Genomic DNA, 20,175 nt, shown 5'->3' with positions numbered 1-20,175 from the left:
TGGCCATGTACTCAGCGAGGCCCGCCTGCTGGCTGTTCCTGCACTTGCTTTACATCATGGATAACTGTCTTGGAGACAGGATCTGAAATAGTTACTTGGTCCCTACAAAAAGTGTCTCCCATAGAGTAGGTGCTCAGGAAATGGTGTCAGTTGATGAACATATGCATTTTATATAAGCCAGGAAAGAAATCACGTGGTTCTGAGCCTGCAGTTTTCTGATCAGCAAACAGCTGCCTGTGCTTCCTGTGGCCCCGGGGGCAGGTGCACCTGCACAGCAAGGGGGCTGTAAAGAGGCGAAAAAACTCTCTTCTGAGTTGAAATCACAGACCTGTGACCTGCATGCTCTCCTAAATGGGAAGGGGTGAGGAGCGCTGTGGGAAAGGCTCCTCCTTGGCAAGGAAAGGGGTGATTTCTCCAGAGCATCCAGGTCAGTGTTTTGCAATGCGGTATGTCACCATCAGGAACCGAGGAGAGTTTAGACTCTGCATTTACTACACCAGACCCACAAAGCACCACGCGTGCGCTCAGTCTCAGGAGAAACAGACTCTTTCACTTTTCAAATCAATCTTCCGTGCATGTATTTACTATAATGTTACAGCCCATTTGGTTCCAGCTTTAAATCACGAAGATATGCTGTACTTAACGACTTTAATTGAAGCAGCACACAGTCACATGGGAAATATCATTTAGAGGCCATCATTTAGAGCTTTTCTGTTTCCCAGAAAAGCTCTGGGGACAGGAGCAGCGGAGAGAGAGAGGGAGCCGAGAAGACTTGATGTGCAAGTTCAATTTCTACAGGTGAACACCAGCGGCCTTGGCAATGCTAGGTTGTTAGGAATTCGGCCTTACTTCTTTTCATCTCTGTGGTTTACTAGGTGGCTCTCAAAGGCACATGACTGCAGTGCCCCACTGCACACACCCAGCAGTGAGCACAACAGGGCTCATCGGGGAAGCTGGCTCCTGCAGGGCTGCTGGGCCGACCTCTTTCAGCTGGAAGAAACCATGAGCGTTCACTAACCTGCCGTGCTCACCATGAACTTCCACTTGACCACATAGGCATCCCCCTCGTGGAACTGCCCGATGCTCTGTTTGGGGAGCCTGCTATAGTCAAATTCTAGGATGTGCCAGACATCCACGGAGACGCTAGTGATCTCAAACTGCCTCCTGTCATGTCCTTCCACCAGGCCATAGCCACGGCCGACGTTCACCCCGTCCAGGATGGTGCCTGCTGTCGTCTGGGGCATGGACACCATCCGTGTCACATTGTACGGCTTGACATCAGCCCTGGGGTCTTCCTATAGGGGAACATGAAGACATCGGTTCAGTTGCCTGTTTCCACAGCCATTCCTTGTCACACTCAACGCTGCTTCAGCTGTTCCTGGGACAGCATAAAAATACAGCTTCCATCCTCTATCTCATCCTCGGATGTTTAACTGCAGTCAGGGAAAGGCTGCATTTCCAGAAAGACTCTGAGAGGTCTGAACACCCATTGCCACAACAGCGCATGGATGCCCGAGAACAGGTGCAAACCAGACTCTTCACCTCCCGGAGTCAGATTAGAATTGGAGGCCTGTCTGCTGTTCTACCAGTGATTCCTGGGAAGGCCTCTTAGCTTTAAGGGTGTGTGTGTGTGTGTGTGTGTGTGTGTGTCCATGGTTTTTTTTTTTAATTAAAAAAGTATTTTAGTTGACACATTATTATGAGTATGATTTGATGTGTTGATACATGCATCTGTTTTATGGGGAAGGGGTGTGGGAAGGAGACGGGAGAGGGAGGATAGGGAGATGTTGGCCAAAGGTTACAAAATGACAACGAGAGAGGAGGAATGAGCTCTGGTTTTCTCCTGCACAGTGGGGTGACTGTTTTCCAATACTGTATTGCATATTTCAAAAGAGCTAGAAGAGAAGATCTGAATGTTCTCACCACAAAGAAATGATACATCTGAGGTGATGACCATGCAAACTATCCTGATTTGATCATTTTACATCAAGGCCACGTTTGTTGGGACCCGAACCAAGCCCTGAGGTTTGAGACTTGGTCACTGGAATACCTTGTGCTGGGCAAGTTCCCTAGGGTTCTTCTCATTCTCTCTCTTCAGTTCTGTCCAATCCAGAAACTTCTCTTTGAACAAAATTGTTTCATTGTGTTCAGTAAGTCTCCCAAATAGCGCCCAGTCGGGCCGCCCCTGTCCTTTTCTGCAGGGTGGGGGTGGGGGTTGGGAGAACAGACAGGAAAAGAACCAAGATTAAGCCAAGCTTAAACAAAGGAATCTAAAACACATGCGGCTACTGGAAAAAATCTCAAAGCACGTAAGTGGTGTATAGAACAAATGGTTTATTTTCCTGCATGTTACCAAATAATGACATTTTGTTATTTTAGTCTGAAGTCTTGCAAAGCTTTGTGTCCATGGAGTTTTTGATGTGCCTAAATGTGACATGAACCATGTCAGGACTAGACTTTTTTTACAATCTAGCAAGTCTTTTTTTTCTTTTTTTTGAGATAAGGTCTTGCTCTGTTGCCCAGGTTGAAGTGCAATTGCACAATCACAGTTCCCTGCAGCGTCGAACTCCTGGGCTGCAGTGATCCTCCTGCTTCAGCCTTGCAAACAGTTGGAACTGCAGATGTGTGCCACCATGCTTGGCTGATTTTTTAATAGAGACCAGGTCTCATTATGTTGCCCAGGCTGTCTTGCACTTCTGGCTTCAAGCGATCCTCCCACCTCAGCCTCCCAAAGTGCTGGGACTACAGGTGTGGGCCACTGTGCCTGGCCACATTCTAGCAAATTCTTGTCTTTGGAATGCCCTCGGGGTGGCATGCTGGGTGGAGATTTTGGCAATGGCAGGAGCTGCGGGCAAACCTCACTTGTCATCTACTCTATGCCACCCAGTCACCTGCAAATGCTCACCAAGTTTCCCTCCAATTAATTAATAGACGTAGGAAAGACGTAGCTCCCCTCCCCACAATTCTCCACTATTTTATTTCATGTTACAGCAAAGCTCTCCAGAGTACAGAGATTCTCCTGTCACTAAAATGAACACACTTTCATTTTCTTGAAGTGCCCTTTTGTACACTTATTTCTAGGCGACTGGCCAGGGCAGCAGACGAGGAGAGCACAGAGAAATAGGAAAGAAAATGGCACAGCCCCAACTGGAGGTCTTGTGTGGGCTTGAGATTTCAGAATTTGCGCTGTCCCCAAGAACACAGGTAATTTAGAAAAAGGTAGAGCTGAGGGCTGGGTGTGGTAGCTTATGCCTGTAATCCCAGCAGTTTGGGAGGCCGAGGCGGGTGAATCACCTGAGGTCAGGGGTTCAAGACCAGCCTGGCCAACACAGTGAAACCCTGTCTCTACCAAAAATAAAAAATTAGCCAGGCGTGGTGGTGGGTGCCTGTAATCCCAGCTACTCGGGTGGCTGAGGCAGGAGAATCGCTTAAACCCGGGAGGTGGAGGTTGCAGTGAGCCAAGATAGCACCATTGCATTCCAGCCTGGGCGACAAGAGTGACTCTGTCTCAAAAAAATTAATTAATTAATTAAAAATTTTAAAAAAGAAAGAAAAAGAAATAAAAGAAAAGAAAAGGTAGAGAAGATACGCGTGCTGTGGGGGGCGTAGCCCTGGAATAATATGCACGATCTCATCCCTCCACATCCATCTTCGGTTGTGAATCCGGGCCGGGATGCAGCCACCCCTTAGAGCAACCAGCCCTGCTGCCCGTGCCCTGCTGTGCTACTGCCTCAGTGGCTTCCTGCTTGGTCAAGACCACAGCTGCTGATGTCACAGCTGAGGCACATCAAAAAGGCTGCCTGATTCAAAGAAAGCTGCCGGATAAATCGTAGAACACAGACACTTCCACCTCGTGCTCTTGTGGGACTTCGCGAACCAAACATAAGCACCTATGGAAAATGCACGCGGTCTTGAAAGGCTGTGGTCTTTATCAGAAAATATCTGAATGCCTGTCTCTTATGTCAGTCCTACTCTGCAGGCTTGCTAAGACGATGATTGAAAGGGTTCTTGGTTTCTGCTTTAGAATCTGTCGTTTACGTTTTGAAGTGTCGTGAGCAAGCCACGTGGCAGATTGCAGGGTGAGGTGGACGAACCTGGGCCAGGAGCCAGGTGTGTCTCTCTCCTCCCTTCCCTGACTTATAGCTGGAACTGGGCTCAGTGGTTTCAGCCTCGTTTGCTAAGAAGGGCTGGGTGTGTAATCCTGGCTGCATCTTAAAATCCCCGGGAGCTTTTAAGACATATTGACATGTAAGCTCTAACTCACATGGATTGAAAACACATCTCTGGGGCTGGGCTGAGCAAACGCATCTTTTTAAAGGCCCCTCAGGTGATTCTGTCTCAGATGTTGAAAACCAGTGGGTTAGGAGCTCCGTCATCTACTTCCAGATCTGTGATTATGCCATTATTAAATACAGTTGGCCATCACATAGATTTTATGCTTTAGCCTGGTTTTTTTTTCCTTTGCTATACCAAATAAAATCGTTTGAGCTGTAGTTCCAGTCCTTAAAACAACGGTTGTTACCATACTGATGTTAAACATTAGTACATTTGCTTAACAAGGATTTTAAAACTTCTTACCACATTGACATAATTTTAATGATTTCTATAATAATTAATAAGGAAATCAATAATTGGATTTTAAAGCAGGAACCTAGGCAGGAAAGTTGAAATTCATATACCAGTTCAATGGAAAACATTAAAATGCAGTTGTGTGATGCCCAATATTCTACGCTGTTTGGTGGTTCATCGGTTTCAATCTATTGTAATGGCACACATAGTTTAAAAACCTACTTTTTTTGGTCTAATAGTTGAAAGAACAACAGCAATCCTTTGCATGTAAGAATTCTTTTTTTCATAATCATAATTTCAGAGTTTGTACATATTCTATTGAATTGCCAAAATGACTTTAGAGTCCAGTACATGCAGGGAATATTAAAATTGCAATCATAATTTAAATACCATCTTCTCCCCCTCTTCCCTTCCCAAAGGTATAAAGATATAAACATCATCTGCTGCCAAATAAATCCTGGAATTTGAGGGTGATGCTGGGAAGGTATGAAATTAGAAGGAGGCATGTTGCTTTTGCACTTTCAGATCAATGGCTGAATTCCAGACCCGGGAAGCCTTTCAGATCTGCATGCATTTGTTTCAACAATTGCTGTTCGACTGCCACAGCAGCACCTGGGACGCCGCAGGGGAACTGGCAGCTTTTCTTGCTCATTTCATTAAATCAACTGTAACAAACCTCTTCCAGAAGACTACAGCATCCATATTTCCACAATAGTTAGATAAAAGTTAAAGAACGGTTCCTTTTGTGACTATTCACAGTCCGCTGCATATAACCGTTTATGAAAACTGAACCCTATAAAGAGCGAGAGTAGAGGACTGTGGTGAGAACGGAGGGATCGAAGGGAATCAGCTCGCTCGGGGAGCCGTCCCCAGGTGGCGGCAGGAGTACCTGGGGATAAGCGGATTGCATTCTCCAGGATCCAGGGGATTGATGTCACAGTTCTCATAGTCAAAGGTTCCATTCCATAAGTGCTTTGCCAGCTGAAATGCTATTTTTCGTTGTGCTAATGTGACTTCTTTCCCATGCCATACGTAAACTTCACTACCAAAATCGAACACCAGTACCTGGGAGAAATGGCACAAAAGAATTTGTTAACTTCAAGAACGTGCAACAGTTGAATCAGGTGCAACAGGGTCTCTGCTGACAGCGACTCAAACGGGAGGAAGACAGAAATCCCAATGGGGCAACCAACGCAGACACAAAAACGCCAGGAGATCTCAGCTGGCACTGCCCCGCCAAGCCAGCCGCTGCCCTGGGGGCATGATTCCTCCTCCCAGTGTCCTAAGTGGCCAAGATAATGTTCCCACCTCTGAACTCTCAAACTGCTAACAACTTGCAATTCACAAGAGTTCTTTAGGTACATCGTCCTGTCGACTTCCTCCCTCTCTCCCCGATTCCTCCCCCCTCATGTGCTCATTCACTAATATATACATAGGGGCCACTTCATATATGCCAGGCACTCGTGGTCCAGTGGTGTCTTCCCTCCTGTACACAATTCCAAGATCCTTACGGGCAGGGATTAGATCATAGTAATACATACAGGAGGGATTGATTACTAAGTGTTTGCTGAATGAATACATGAATGTAATGCTATTTCTTATTTTCACAGTTTGTTTTACTCTTTCGATTTCTCCCTTCACTTCCAGCAATTCAAATTTGCTTAACTCTAAACTCCGCTCAATTTCACTTTCTATTGAAAATTATTCCTGATGATTTCTTTTTCTGTGACTTTTCCTCCATGTAAATGCCCATACATATCACACAGTCAACCTTGCTCCAGATTACATTCCTTTTAATACTCTTCCACCCAATAAAACTTAAGGGCCTGTGTGTCTTCCACTTTCTCAACACTTAGTATACTTAATGGTACTGGAAATATATGTAATTAATAAATATTTTCTGGTGTGATAGGACAAAAACAGCATATTAATTGAAAAATCCATAAATTATATATATATATGCATCTATTGTTCCTCAAACTTAAGGACTGAAAAATATTCTAGTTAATGTTTATACAAAATGTAAGAGATAGGGCTAATATTTACATTTTGCCTATGATGCTTTCAATGATCCATGCCACCTTTGAACAATATTCTGGATTCCATATTAGCATTTAAGGTGTCAGTAATGGGTTGAAATAACAAATATTCTGGCTGGGCACAGTGGCTCACACCTGTAATCCCAGCACTTTGAAAGGCTGAGGTGGTTGGATCACGAGGTCAGGAGATCGAGCCCATCCTGGCCAACTTAGTGAAACCCTGTCTCTACCAAAAATACAAAAATTAGCTGGGCGTGGTGGCGTGCACCTGTAGTCCCAACTACTCAGGAGGCTGAGGCAGGAGAATCGCTTGAAGTAGGGAGGCGGAGGTTGCAGTGAGCCGAAATCTCGCCACTGTACTCCAGCCTGGCAACAGAACAAGACTGTGTCTCAGAAAAAAAGAAAGAAAGAAAGAAAATCTTTTAAAAAACTGTAAATGTTCTACAATGGGTACTGACACTGGCTAACCTTTATTGGGCACTTACTCTCTAATTTATTGGGCAGCCTGTGCTGAGTGCTTTCAATGTGCTTTCTCATTGAAGGGCAGAGCCCATGGGCTGTACCTCTTTGGGTTGCAGAAGGGAGCACTTTGGAATTTCCCCCAGTAGTTGTTATCAGGAACAAATTTGTCATCCATGAGATGGTAAATGCAGTTAGTTTCTATTATGGCTGCTTCATAGAGTTCATCTTCTTTTGGGTCTCCAGCAGCTTGGGGATAAGAACAACAGGAGGGCATCACATTTTACGTTGCAAAATAGCTGGTTTAGAAGAATGAGCTAAGGGAGGAGAAAGCAGATTCAAGCCTTGTCAATCTCTGAAGTGCAATAAAGTGTTACACTGGTAACTGGTTTGGCCACCCAGAAGCTTCCAGAAGTCTTTGGCTGCATGAGTGTGTATGTTAATTCCTTCTTCGATGGTTTAGATATAAGTAGCTCTACAATCAAACTTCCTCTTTGTCTGAATTAAAGCTGCAAGTTCTGAGGCCTAAGAAAAGAAAGGAATACAATTATCTGGGTAGAGAAGCCCTTGGCTAGACAGAGTGGCACGTGTCAAAACCAGAGGGAGAAACAGTGTGTGCCTGCAAGGAAAGCCTTGTGATCATGGGTGTGGGTGGATACTGGTTACTGGGTATTTTCAATGACCTCAAGAAAATGTAACTGAAAGACCAGGGAGTATCAATTCTTTAGAGCAACAGTTCTCCATCTTCAATAGGTCACATGTGATGCTTTAAAAAAACATCATTCTTTGGGCTTTACCCCATGACAGTCTCATTCACTAGGTCTATGGCAGAACTTCGCAGCTACCTGGGATAAAGGACTTTAAAGTCGCTTCCTTTAAAGTCCTTTTTTACACAGGAGTAAGAAGAAACCCAGGACCTAAACACTTGGGTGTAGGTCATAGTCCTCAAACACTCCATTTAAACACGTAATGAAGGCTTGTTTGAGAGACATTCAGGACAAGAAATCCTACCTATCCCTTCTCATTTGAATGCAACACCTGGCGTTTAAGAAGCTTTGTGACTGACGCCAGGAAGAACACTCCACTGGTGTGTAAAGGAGAGGTTAGCTAAAGCATTTTTATTTTTCAGGTACCAACCTTTGCCTTTTCTATGACGTTTGCAAACTCTCCTACCCACAGGAAGCAGCAGTGGGGAGAGAGCAGGAGGAAGCAGTCCCCACTGTTGAGCGCCGAAGCTCGAGGTTCCACCAGTCTGGTCTGCACGTGTCTTCTTCCTGAACACAAGGCAGACAATCACCGTCTTTCCAGACAGAACGGGGACAGGACGCACCCACATTGGAAGCATCTCTGCTGCAGACACTTTCACTTCTAAAGAGTCTTGTCTGCTGATAAGAGTGCCCATGCCCAGGGTGGCAGCAGCGGGATTTAGAAAGGGCATCATGATGGCACTAGTGGCTGCTTGTGTGGTTCGTGCTTTCCCAAATGTCACCCGCTTCTCAGGACCATTATCAGTGTCACGTGTGTGGGTTAATGAGGGCTCCCCCTTCCAGGGAGATGAGCGCACAGGCTCCTCTTCCTTCCTTCACTCTTCTCCGGGGGCCTTTCTCTCCCCTGGCCACCTGCTGCACCCAATTACATCTGTGGCCCAGGCAAGGGAAGCCACGCCTTCCGGAAGGGTCAGATCTTTCCCTGGGGAGTTTCCACTAAGAACCCTAGGGGCCTCTCAACAGGAAGGATGGAGCCACCACCTTCTGTGGCTTTCAACACCTTCTCCTAAATATTTGTTGATTTTGAGCTTTCCACAATTACACTGATCGTGTAGTCTCTGGGTTAGGACTCAGGACAGAGATCGGTTATTTGAGTTTGTCACTGGTCTTTTTAAACACTCACAATAGGACAGCGGTCATGCAGAAAGACTTGGGAAACCCTCCTGGAGGGAGAGGCTATTTCCTCCATTCACATCTGGAAGATTCATCTATACAGTGGCCGCCAGGAGGCAGCCGAGTCTCCCTCCTCATGGCCCAGAGCCCCCTGGTTCGTCTTTGGAATCTCCCTGGCTACGGACAGGAAGGGCACTGGAGTGCAAGGCAGGTGGGCTTCATCTGCATCCACTTTTCCTTGATTCCTTCCCCAAGCTGTGTCTTCCTCCCCGGTTCTGTACTGACTCGGGGAGGACTGGGCAGGGAGCAGAGAGCCCCTCTGATGACGTAGGGCACCTCTGGTAACTGCATGGATGTTTGGCCACCACATGGGGCACGGGGCACCAGGAGCAAAAGCTGGGATTCCGGAGTGGGGGGACCTGGGTTCGAATCCAGCTCTGCCACCCAGTAGCTGCTGGGACCCCAGACACATTCCTGCCTCTGGAAGCCATGATGGGCAGAATACTTCCTATGTCATGGGATTGGGGGAAGCTTAAGAGACAAGAGGTTGCATAGCAAGGAACACACAGTAGGTTCTCAAAAAGCGTGCGTTCCCTTCCCGGCACAGGCGATGAATTACACAGTCAGGAAGCTTTATGTGACCAGACAGAAACCACGGGCCCTGAGTCACCTTGCCAGGCTGCTCTGAAATACCTTTAATCTGCAACAGCATCAGCCTCTTGTAGGGCACAGCGCTGTTGTTGGAGTTCTGTTCCGTCAGGTTGACGCTCCGCAGGCTGACGTTGCTGAAGTTTTCTTTACTGGCTAAACCCGCCAGGGTGACTTCTGAGAAGTTGGAGTTGGAAGACACTGGGTGGGTTGAATAAGGAAAGACAACGCAGGAGGTTCAGTTACAGTGACAATATTTGCAGTCAGAAATTATTCACAACTGACTCAACATCTTTGCCTTTTCAAGTGAATCCTGAAAGGGAAAACGTAATCAAGTTTGATTAAATGTGCAATTCAGTGCTTAACCACTTTGTTAAGAATTAAATACAGCATTGAAAATATAAACTGCTTGTAGACAAGTGTCACACTGCGCTGTGCAGAGGGACAGGAATTGAGTGATGATGTGGACCAGCCACTTTAGTACAAAACCAGGAGCTGGATTCACTTGTTGCAATTCCACTGAAAGCTGTTATAAATCCTAACAACTTTTAGATGCCCGAATGTACAGATGCCAGATGACTGTTAGACAGTTTTCACCAAAACCCTTTATATGTTAAAAAAAAAAAAAAAAAAAAAGTAGGCACTCTGTAAGGGATGATTAGGTTCTAATCTTTTGCTGAAGCAAAGTGATCAACTAGATGTTATCTTGAGGTCTACTGCTCTCAGAGTTAAGATAGTTAAGATTGTATTTATAAGATGCCGGGTTTTCAGTGCAAACATCTATGGGTCAGTCAGTCATCACTAATCCAACCCCTGAGCCCCCCAAAACTGCAAGCACAGGAAATGCATGTAAGATTTGTGCTAACAAATCTTTATTTCTCCAACTTATTGTTTTTAAAAATGTATATGCTGGAGAGATATTCAGAACATTTTTTACTGGGATTATGTTTGGAGAAATATGACAATATTTGTCAATTAATTGTGGTGTTGTGATTTTTAAATATGCCTTTTTTTTTTTTTTTTTAAGAAAGAATCTGACTCTGTCACCAGCCTGGAGTGCAGTGCTGTGATTACAGCTTACTACAGCCTTGACTTCCCGGGCTCAAGTGATCCTCCTGCCTCTGCCTCTTGAAGTGCTGGCATTACAGGTGTGAGCCACCACACCCAGCCTGAAATATACTTTCTTAGTAAACTAGTTATAATGAAAAGACTCAACCACTTCATCTAAATACTATATTTCTAAGAAAAACATGAGGAAATAGGTTTATGTTATGGGAAAACAAAAATTATAGCAAGATTATTCCACAAATCAAGATTATGCATGCTATCACCTCAAACCAAGAAAATCACTGTTTCAGAATGATGGAACCCCACATTAATGGGCAGATGAGAACAGTGTGGCTCAGCCTACGGCGGGAGTGAGAGCCTGAAGCCCATCTCCTCGCCTCCATTCATTGCCCCCAGCCAGCTCCCTTCAGCCCACATCCCAATTCTGAGAAGCTCAGGGTCCTACCAAGAACAATTTGAAAAGCACTGGCATATGTGTTAGTTAATAATATAAAAATCTAGGATTAGAGGCTGGGCATGGTGGCTCACCCCTGTAATCCCAGCACTTTGGGAGGCCGAGACAGCTGGATCACGAGGTCAAGAGATCGAGACCATCCTGGCCAACATGGTGAAACCCCAACTCTACTAAAAATACAAAAATTAGCTGGGCGAGGTGGCGTGCGCCTGTAGTCCCAGATACTCGGGAGGCTGAAGCAGGAGAATTGCTTGAACCTGGGAGGCAGAGGTTGCAGAGAGCCGAGATTGCACCACTGCACTCCAGCCTAGGCAACAGAGCAAGACTCTGTCTCAAAAAAAAAAAAAAAAAAAAAAAAAAAAAATCTAGGATTAGAAACCGCAGTGATTTGAGGTGTTTTACTGTAAGAGATCAAATGACTTGCTCTTGAATAAGATTAAATGAAGAATGGTTGTGTTCAGGATCTACAGAGCTGAAAATGGCTGAATTACCATACTCAGAAATATCCATCTCTTCTAACTTCCAGAAAGAAAACTCAACAAAACAGGGTAATTTGTAACCAGGCATGGTGGCTCGTGCAGGTAATCCCAGCACTCTGGGAGATCAAGGTGGGAGGATTGTTTGAGGCCAGCGAGTTTGAGATGAGCCTGGGAAACAGGATGAGACCCCAGTCTCTTAAAAACAAAAACAAAAACCAAACCCCAGGATAATCTGAATTAACCAGTTGAACAGGTGGTACACACTGTGAGAATTTCCATGAAAAATCTTTAAAGTCTAGGTAAGCGTGCACATGTACGTGCAAACTTACTCCTTTTTACTTCATGAGGGTCTTCTGAGCACCATTATTGGCCTTCACAAGGCAGAAAACCAAGCAATGAGTAAATCTTCGGAAAAAACCATTCCCAAGCACAGAAGCAGGGTGGGGGTTCAAATACTCACTCTTTTCTACTTTCATCCGCTTTGACTCCATGAAGGCGACGTTTAATCTCTGCTCGGTGTATTCCTGAAGGAGATCTTCTCTTGCCGCCAGCATTTTCAGGGGATTTTTGGAGGCCTGAACCCGGCGCTTGTGCCTACCTGCCCGCTTGTGCTCGGCCACAGAAGACGTCAATCTGCGGATGGAAGCAGAGCCGCGGTCCCAGTCTGCGACACCGCCCCTGGATGACCTGTGGGTCTTGGACTCCACAGGGTATTTCCTGATTTTGTTATGAGTCTTGCAACTCCTCCTCCCACCGCCACTCCCCTGACATGGAGTCGCAGAATCTTGGAGATGGAAGAGGGATGCAAGCCCACTGAGTTCAAATCTCAGCCACGCCCGGACGCCCCTACTCACTCATGCCCCTTGGTCTCTGCCTGGAAGGGTGTGGAGTACTTCCGGGCGGCTCATGGCTCTGCTAGACAGCTCTAAGGGTTAGGAAGCTCTTCCCTCTCCTTACGGCGCCCATGCACGTGTCCTAATTCTCACTTTGGAATCATACACCCATGTCTATTTGTCTGTCTCCCGCAAGCCCCTAGGGAATTTGCAGACCACGGCTCCTTGATGTAATCCTCTTCGCTCCGACTAAACTTTCTCCCTGTGCAATAGCTTTCCGTCCCCTTACTGTCTCTCCACGACTAACTTTCACTCAACTCACTGCCCCCCTCTGAAAAAAACCACTTTTGGGAAGAATATCTGAAATAAAATGGGCCCGCAACCATCTGTGACCACCCCACATTCTCACAACTCTGGGGTGGAAAACCAGCCCCGGGGAGGTGAGCAGACCGAGCGAAGCGATCTCCCAACAGACTCCCGCTGCCACTCTCCACCTCCACTGCGCGGGCCTCTGTGCCCGAAAGGCCTCTTTACATACCATGGTGTCATATGTGTGTGTCAACATACATACATGTTTAAATTATGATATACAACTATTTAAACAGTGACATTAGGTGGGTGGAAGATTGCGAAGTGGTTAAATAGCTACGTATGCAAATACCCAAAATACTATTTTGAGGTGGAAAATGGCAAAGGGTTCATTTTTTAAGGTAGGAAATTAAAATATGCAAATTGAAACAAATTGAACAAACTTAAACATGCAAAAAATATCTCGAGAGCAGTTTAAATATATGATAATGGAAGAGATTGTCACTCTGACAATTTCGCAGGAAAGACCCGATGGGCGTGGTGGACTGCCGTGGGTGGAGCCTGTCCAGCGTGTCCTCCTCTGCTTCTGTAATAGCATCTGGATTTTCCTTTGGGGAAACCACCTCCCTGCGCCCCCACCGTGGCTCTAGAGGAGACCCAGGGACCCGCCTTTAGCCAGTCGGCATCTTCCATCCCATTGGCCACAGTGACTGGTTTAGGGATGGACACGGGACTCCAGTTGAAGCCAAGAAAATCAAACCTGGAAATTCTGCTGGGACTACTGGGAAGAGAAGCTACCTGTGCTGGGCTGGCCAGGGAGGCAGCCTTGTGACTCTAGAGCTGGGGTGTCCATCTGCCGTCAGGCCACTGCCTGACGGAGAGTGCGGCCAGCCCAAAGCCAAGACAGACTGTGTTCTGAGGGGCCGCTAGAACCCGAGGCCATATCCACACTTTACAGCGAGTGAGCCGGTCAACCCCTCGGCACTGTTCAGCGAGTGAGCCGGTCAACCCATCCGCACTGTTCAGCGAATGAGCTGGTAAACCCCTCCGCACTGTTCAGCCAGTGAGCCAGTAAACCCCTCTCATTTTTCTTTTTGGTTGAAGTCGGTTTGAATTGGGATGTTTTTCTGGCACTTGAGATTGACGGACTCCTAATACTATAATCACTTTTCCTAGTTGGTTTAGTCATGTTCCCGTGGGAAGAGAAACCCTTAGTCATCACTGAGAAAACCCGCAGATCTATTGATTTTGTAAATGATTGGAAGCTAAGTAACATGCCTTACTGATTTTCTAGTGAGCTGTACTAATTTGAGCCCATCTCATCCAAATATTTTGCAAAGTTATGAGTAAGAATTAAATATGTCAAATGAAAGACAGGCGTTGAACTCTGCTAAGTGATGTAAACCTAAAAACTGCAAAACAGTATTCAAGTTATGTGAAAAATCCATTGACACTTTCTTTATGGCACAGGACAAGCACCTGTGGCACACGGGTCTGCCTGCCTGCACATCTGGTCTGCCGTCTGCATGTTTTATCTGCTGGGAGGCTTTGTGCCCCTGGCTCCTGCAACAGCGTGCCCTGGCTCTAGAATACTAACGCCCCTGTGATGGAGTTAGAAGGAGAAGGAGGTCACATGGGGAAAGAGCCTGGTAGATATGCTGTGTGTAGGCGAAGGAAGCCCTTCTCAGTGGAGGAAAGACGCAGACCCAAATAACTCACTTGGGTGCATAAGGATTGAAAATGACATTGAAGTCCTCGTCCAGCTCCACAGGACTTGTGGGCGTATTATAATCCACACTGTGGTAAGATCTGGCAAAGGTTTCATCATCATCCGCCTTCATCACCTCCTCCACAGATTTGCCGGTGACAGTGAGCACCGTTTCTTGCATCCCGCTTACTATCAACAAACAAGCAAATGACTTAAGAGTTTTATAAAAACAAGGACTCCCATTATGCCTCACAATAGTTTGAAGATTCTATTTCCTCCTAAGTTCCCGGAGTGGAGGAAACATGATTGTGATATACAGGGTCCTGTGGTTGCTTCCCAGGCCCTTACTTAATCTCTGACCTATCTCTGACGTAAGGACTTCCCACCTGAACAAATCTTCTGCAGTAACATGGTGGGAGAGAGGGAGGCTGACCTTACTGCACACACCCACCCACTGAACGCTTCTGAACCTGCACTGGCTTCTGCTGAGGGTGGATGAACCAGCCTCGGCCTCATTCTACATCAAGGGTCAGCAAACTTCTTCTGAAAAGGGCCAGCCAGTAAACATTTTAGGCTTTGCATGGGGAGGGGCGACATGGGGCCTGTGTTGCAACTACTCAGTTCTGCTGTTATAATGCAAAAGCTCACATTGGCATGAATGTGTCTCAATAAAACTTTATTTACAATAACAGGTTTGGGCATGGTGGCTCAGGCTTATAGTGTCAGCACTTCAGGAGAGCAAGGTAGGAGAATTGCTTGAGCCCAGGAATTCAAGACCAGCCTGAGCAGCATAGTGGGACCCCATCTCTACAAAAAGAGAAAAAGTAAAAAAATTAGCCAGGCTTGGTGGTGAACACCCATAGTTGGAGCTACTCAGGAGGCTGAGGTGGGAGGATTGCTTGAGCCCAGGAGTTCAAGGCTGCAGTGAGCTATGATGGACCACTGAACTCTAGCATGGGTGGCAGAGCAAGACACTGTCTCTAAAAAACAAACAAAACAAACAACAACAAAAAACAAAAGCAGGTGGGCAGCTGGATTTGGCAATGGCCATTGCTTGCTAACCCAAGGCTAGATCACTGTTCCACATTTGTAATAAATGCTTTGCTGATTGGTATTCCTTTCTTAGCTAGTTTAGTGATTATATTATACTTTCATATTTCTGTTCAGTGGTGGTTTTATTATTTTCAACCTTTTAGTGGTCACTGTCAATAGGAGGGGCTCCCAGTGCCTAGTATTTGGTAAGTTTCCTGGATTGGACATTTTAATCAAGAGATAAAAGGCAATTTCTGCATATTGCTTTTATTTTGTGTATTTCATTGACTTTTATATTGAAATATTTATTTCAATATTCATTTGCCATAATTTTCTTTTAGAAATCATTTGTGATTATAAGAAATAACGTCAGCTTTTAGCTTATTGGAAACTGATAACATACAATTTAAAGTTCACCAGGCCCAAGATCATGTTGATTTGGCCGACATATAATAATCTGCTTTCAGAGTTATAAGCAAAATCACTCAGTTCACAATTCCGATTGGATGGCATCCCAAGAGTTTAGATTCAAGAGCAAATGTGTTTTTGGGGCCCCCAATTTAGTACATTATCAAGTGAATCAGGGGTTGATAGTCTAATCAGTCTTGACCAAAACTTCATTTTTTGAAGATAACAACAAAGATAATGATTACAGTATGACTTAGTAAAGCCATAATGGAAAGAAAACAATTTAGCTGAGGAAGAAAAGCAATCAGAATTTGGACTTAGAGATTCTGAGAGCAAAACCTTCTGGCTTCTGGTAGGTACCTTTGTTATTCAGCCTTCTCAGAAAGGTTTCCAGCCTGTCCAACTTCATGTCCGATTCCGTTTCCAGCCTGTCCAACTTCAGGTCCTATTCTAACTGCATATCTGGTCTGGCTTCGATATCTAGGTGAGCAGAAACTGTCAGTGAGACCACATCATTGAGGCCTCTTCTGATCAGGCTTGGCATGGCCGGGGCCTTGGCGACTTACCTTCCAGGGGTTTGGAAACGGGTGTGGTGCCTCTTGTTTTACTGCAAATGGGTGAGGCTACTGGGGTTATGGCAGTGGGGTGACGCCAAACCTGCGGAACACACAGACGAGCTACTGAGCATCTCAGGGTCACTTCTGGAAATGTCCAGAACCCTGATGGATCTCCAGGAGTCCCAGGGTAGACGGCACAACATATAAGAATGTACACACATGCAGGCGCACACACACGCACTTCATAGGTACAGCGACTGTGGGACAACCAACTGCAAATGTAGACAGGATTTTATTATTTCCAAGGATCGTAGTGGCTGACAAGCTGATATTCCAAAATGAATGCTGAAGACGTGGGAAAACATATTCGTGACATGTAAACTTGAGGAAATGCAGCTGTGAGTTCTGAGGCCCTCTGGGGATGGCGGGGGCAGCTGAGAGTGCTTTAGTGCCATCTGCAGAATGAGCTGTGTCACACTCGCCAGCAAGTGACCCTCAGCACTGAAGCTCTCCTCCAGGCTGAAGGGAGGGAGGGACAGTGGCCTTGGGGACATTACACAGACAGTAACCCAAGGAGGACCAAACCTTTCAGAAGAAACCACAGACCAGGGCAGGTCTGGACTGACTGTGCGTGTTGGAAGGTCCTGTCCATCTCCCATGTGGGCGGAAACAGGAAATGCTTTTCCTCGTATATTTACTGAGAAGCAGGGTGAGGAATCTTTAAAAGGGCAAATGGTCAGAGACATACGAAAGGGAAAGGGAGGAATTCCAGCATGAAGAAAGTATCCAGCTGGAAGAAGAAAACTTAGTAAAGAGAAGGATGAGTATCGCTTCCCTAACCTAAGTGGAAGGCATTGGAAAGAAAACTAGTGCATTTACAAAAAACAAAATGAGATGTGAATGTTCTCTGTACTCATTTGTAATAAATGTGAAATCCTTAGATGACATTGCCACTTAGATGACAATGCATCCCTGGATGAACAACATCCAGAGAATATGCCAATCACTATCACAAGGAAAACCAAATGAATGAATGATTCTGCTCCTTCCTCCTGTGAATGGGAGAAGTATTACAGCATAAAAATTTAATAAAAAATACCATTAAATGGTTTAAAACTCAAGTTGCAGGTAACATCCTAGAAGTACTTCTCATTTTGCACATATATTTGGTTGATGATGTCAATAAAAGTTTTAAAATTTGTTTCAATTGCCAGAACTGCAAAGGGTTTATATCCACGAGAAAGTAAACTTTATTGAAAGATGATAAAGATAAATAAAATCTGGTATCACAGGGTGGGGAGGGAAACCATCACTCACTAGAAGGATGCTTAAGAGACATCAGAGGAGTTCTTTAGCACAGAAGCCGTTAACTCCGCAGCTAATAAACAGGGCTGACTCTGAAGGTTGGTTTCCAAAGCAACCGGAGAAATCCCTCCCCGTCCTGGCCGGTGCCAGGCAAACCCGGCTGCCATGGCTCCCCCTGCTGGCGGTTCAGGCAGTGGCACTATCCAAAAGAGCTCTTCTCCCAGCTAGAGATAAGGATCCTTAGGCAATGAATGGCTCAGGGCATAGAGATGCAAATTACAAAACGTTAAAACAAAGATCCCCCGTAGCTCTTTTCGATGAATTCTAGGTACAGCAACCAGTCACCTACTCTCTTCGGGAACATTGTCACATCTCGCTTACTCCAGGTGTGGCTGGAGTACTTGGCTTCCAGAAGAAACCTAGAATACCACAGGAACCTTGTGGAGTGCTGTTACACAGAATTGAGGAATATAAAAAAGGGAGAAAGTCCTAAGGAGACTAGCAGGAGAAGAGAGGTCTCTGGGGTGAGAGAATGAAGGTCAGGCCCCGGATGCCTCCTGGCAACGCACTGAGAAGTGGTCACTCCTGGTTGCCTGATGTTCCCAGGAGGTAGGAACCCAGGCTGTTGTGTAGGGGGTTATTTTATTCTTCAGTGAATGTAAATCGGATGCCTTATCACTACAAATCAAAAAGAGCTAATGACTCAAGTGAAACATATAACCCAGGAGGTGATGGCAAATATTAGAAATATAAGAAACAGTTTTTTCATTAATTATAAAGCATAAGAAGATAATTTCCTGAGTGAGCCATATAGCACCTGTTAAATCAAGTTCCCTGATATATTCAGGAAAATATGAAAGCGAACTCATTCACAGAGAAATGGGAACTGTTCCTTCTCCAAACCTGCATAAGAGCCAATCTATATCCTCTTATGTCAATGCGGACAAGGGCAGTGGAATTTGGTAGTAAGAACTCACTTACAAATAAATTAGGATTTTTAAGATGGAAGAGGAAAAAAGAAACCAAAGCAGAAAGTCTTCAAGATAAAAGTCTGGGCTAGAAGTTGGAAAACCTGAGGTCTAATTCAAGTTCTCAGCTCCAGTTCTACTTAGTCACTCTGCGCCTAAGGAGGTGCTTCTGTTAAAGAAGGGTTGGGGCTCATGTTAAAGGAGTTTAAACACGATTATCCAGTTCTGTGATCTGATGCAGAAAATTGGCAAATAATTTAATGTGAGAGTAAACTATCTTTTCTTATCTTTTCACAATTCCAAGATGAGGTTGAAGAGATCTACTGGAAGGGATTTCCTGCTAAGATTTGAGTTAGTTACAATTCAGGGATTTCCCCTCCTTTCCTTCTGCAGACATTTATTATGTACCTATAATGAATTAGGTCCTATTCATGAAAGTGTGATTCTCTGAAGGTTTTGAGAAAAAGGAAAGCTAAGCCTATAAAGCTGATGACGAGATGTTAAGATGAAGTGAATGTGAAAATGTTTACCACTAAGTTGGGAAATCTGCTTTTAAATAATAGCTTAGAAAATGATGGTATGTGCATATAGGTGACAAAGGGACCCCAAATTTTAATATTTTCCTGCAGGATAGGAAATAAAGCCCCAAACACTCCTATGAAGACTCAAAGCTCTCAGGTGACTTTACTAAGCATTTCATATGTAAGTCAGTTTCATACATGTTTGAATACAGGCATCAAATCAGTTCCAAGAGCTCAGCAGCAGAGGACTGCAGCAGGGACGCCCCACTGCCTTGGAACTGAGCACACCTTTTAGACACTTATTAAAGCATATACGGAATTGGCTTGGTCAGTCAGAGAAATCAGATTTCATGGAGAAGGACCTAGGAATTAACCTAAAAGGAAGAGGGGATAAACTTCTTTACTGGGAAAGGCTGACTTAGGGTATGTGGTTGCTGGGTCACAAGGAAATGGAAATGATTTAAAAGTAATTCTGGGAAAGGACCAATATTTGCTAGCAGATCTGAATTGCTTTTGAAACCTACAATTGCACTCAATTCCAAAGGGGTAAGTTTTGAGATAGTGACAAATTGAAATATGCATTTACATTGAAGATGACATTATTTATGAAGAAAAGATACTCAGTAGGACTATCTCACAGAACCTACCCAAAAGACATGTACAGAATGTCAGTAAGTTTAAAACTTTTAAAGAAGGCTGAGCATGGTGTCTCATGCCTATAATCCCAGCTACTTGGGAGACTGAGGCGGAAGGATCACTTGAGCCCAGGAGTTTGAGACCAGCCTGGGTAACACAGTGACACCCCATTTCTACATAAAAAGTTTTAAAGGCCAGGCGCGGTGGCTCACGCCTGTAATCCCAGCACTTTGGGAAGCCGAGGTGGGTGGATCACGAGGTCAGGAGTTCAAGACCACCCTGGCCAGGATGGTGAAATCTCG

At 45.2% G+C, this 20,175-nt stretch overlaps 1 protein-coding gene across 1 annotated transcript in view; it reads right to left on the bottom strand.

The window, feature by feature from the left end:
• Positions 1–631: 631 nt before the first annotated feature.
• LOC102129023 (supervillin-like) overlaps positions 632–20,175 on the bottom strand; it is a 41,367-nt gene continuing 21,823 nt past the window's right edge. Inside the window, 12 exon segments of the mRNA XM_065520476.2 lie at positions 632–1,295; positions 2,051–2,195; positions 5,459–5,634; positions 7,172–7,203; positions 7,206–7,316; positions 7,445–7,592; positions 8,205–8,341; positions 9,641–9,796; positions 12,057–12,229; positions 14,458–14,635; positions 16,247–16,366; positions 16,453–16,543. Of these exon segments, the coding sequence (XP_065376548.1) occupies positions 1,014–1,295; positions 2,051–2,195; positions 5,459–5,634; positions 7,172–7,203; positions 7,206–7,316; positions 7,445–7,592; positions 8,205–8,341; positions 9,641–9,796; positions 12,057–12,229; positions 14,458–14,635; positions 16,247–16,366; positions 16,453–16,543 (1,749 nt within the window). The 3' untranslated portion in view covers positions 632–1,013.

This window comes from Macaca fascicularis, chromosome 9, assembly GCF_037993035.2.
Source record: "Macaca fascicularis isolate 582-1 chromosome 9, T2T-MFA8v1.1".
NCBI lineage: Eukaryota > Metazoa > Chordata > Mammalia > Primates > Cercopithecidae > Macaca > Macaca fascicularis.
This window is presented reverse-complemented; position numbering and strand designations above follow the sequence as displayed.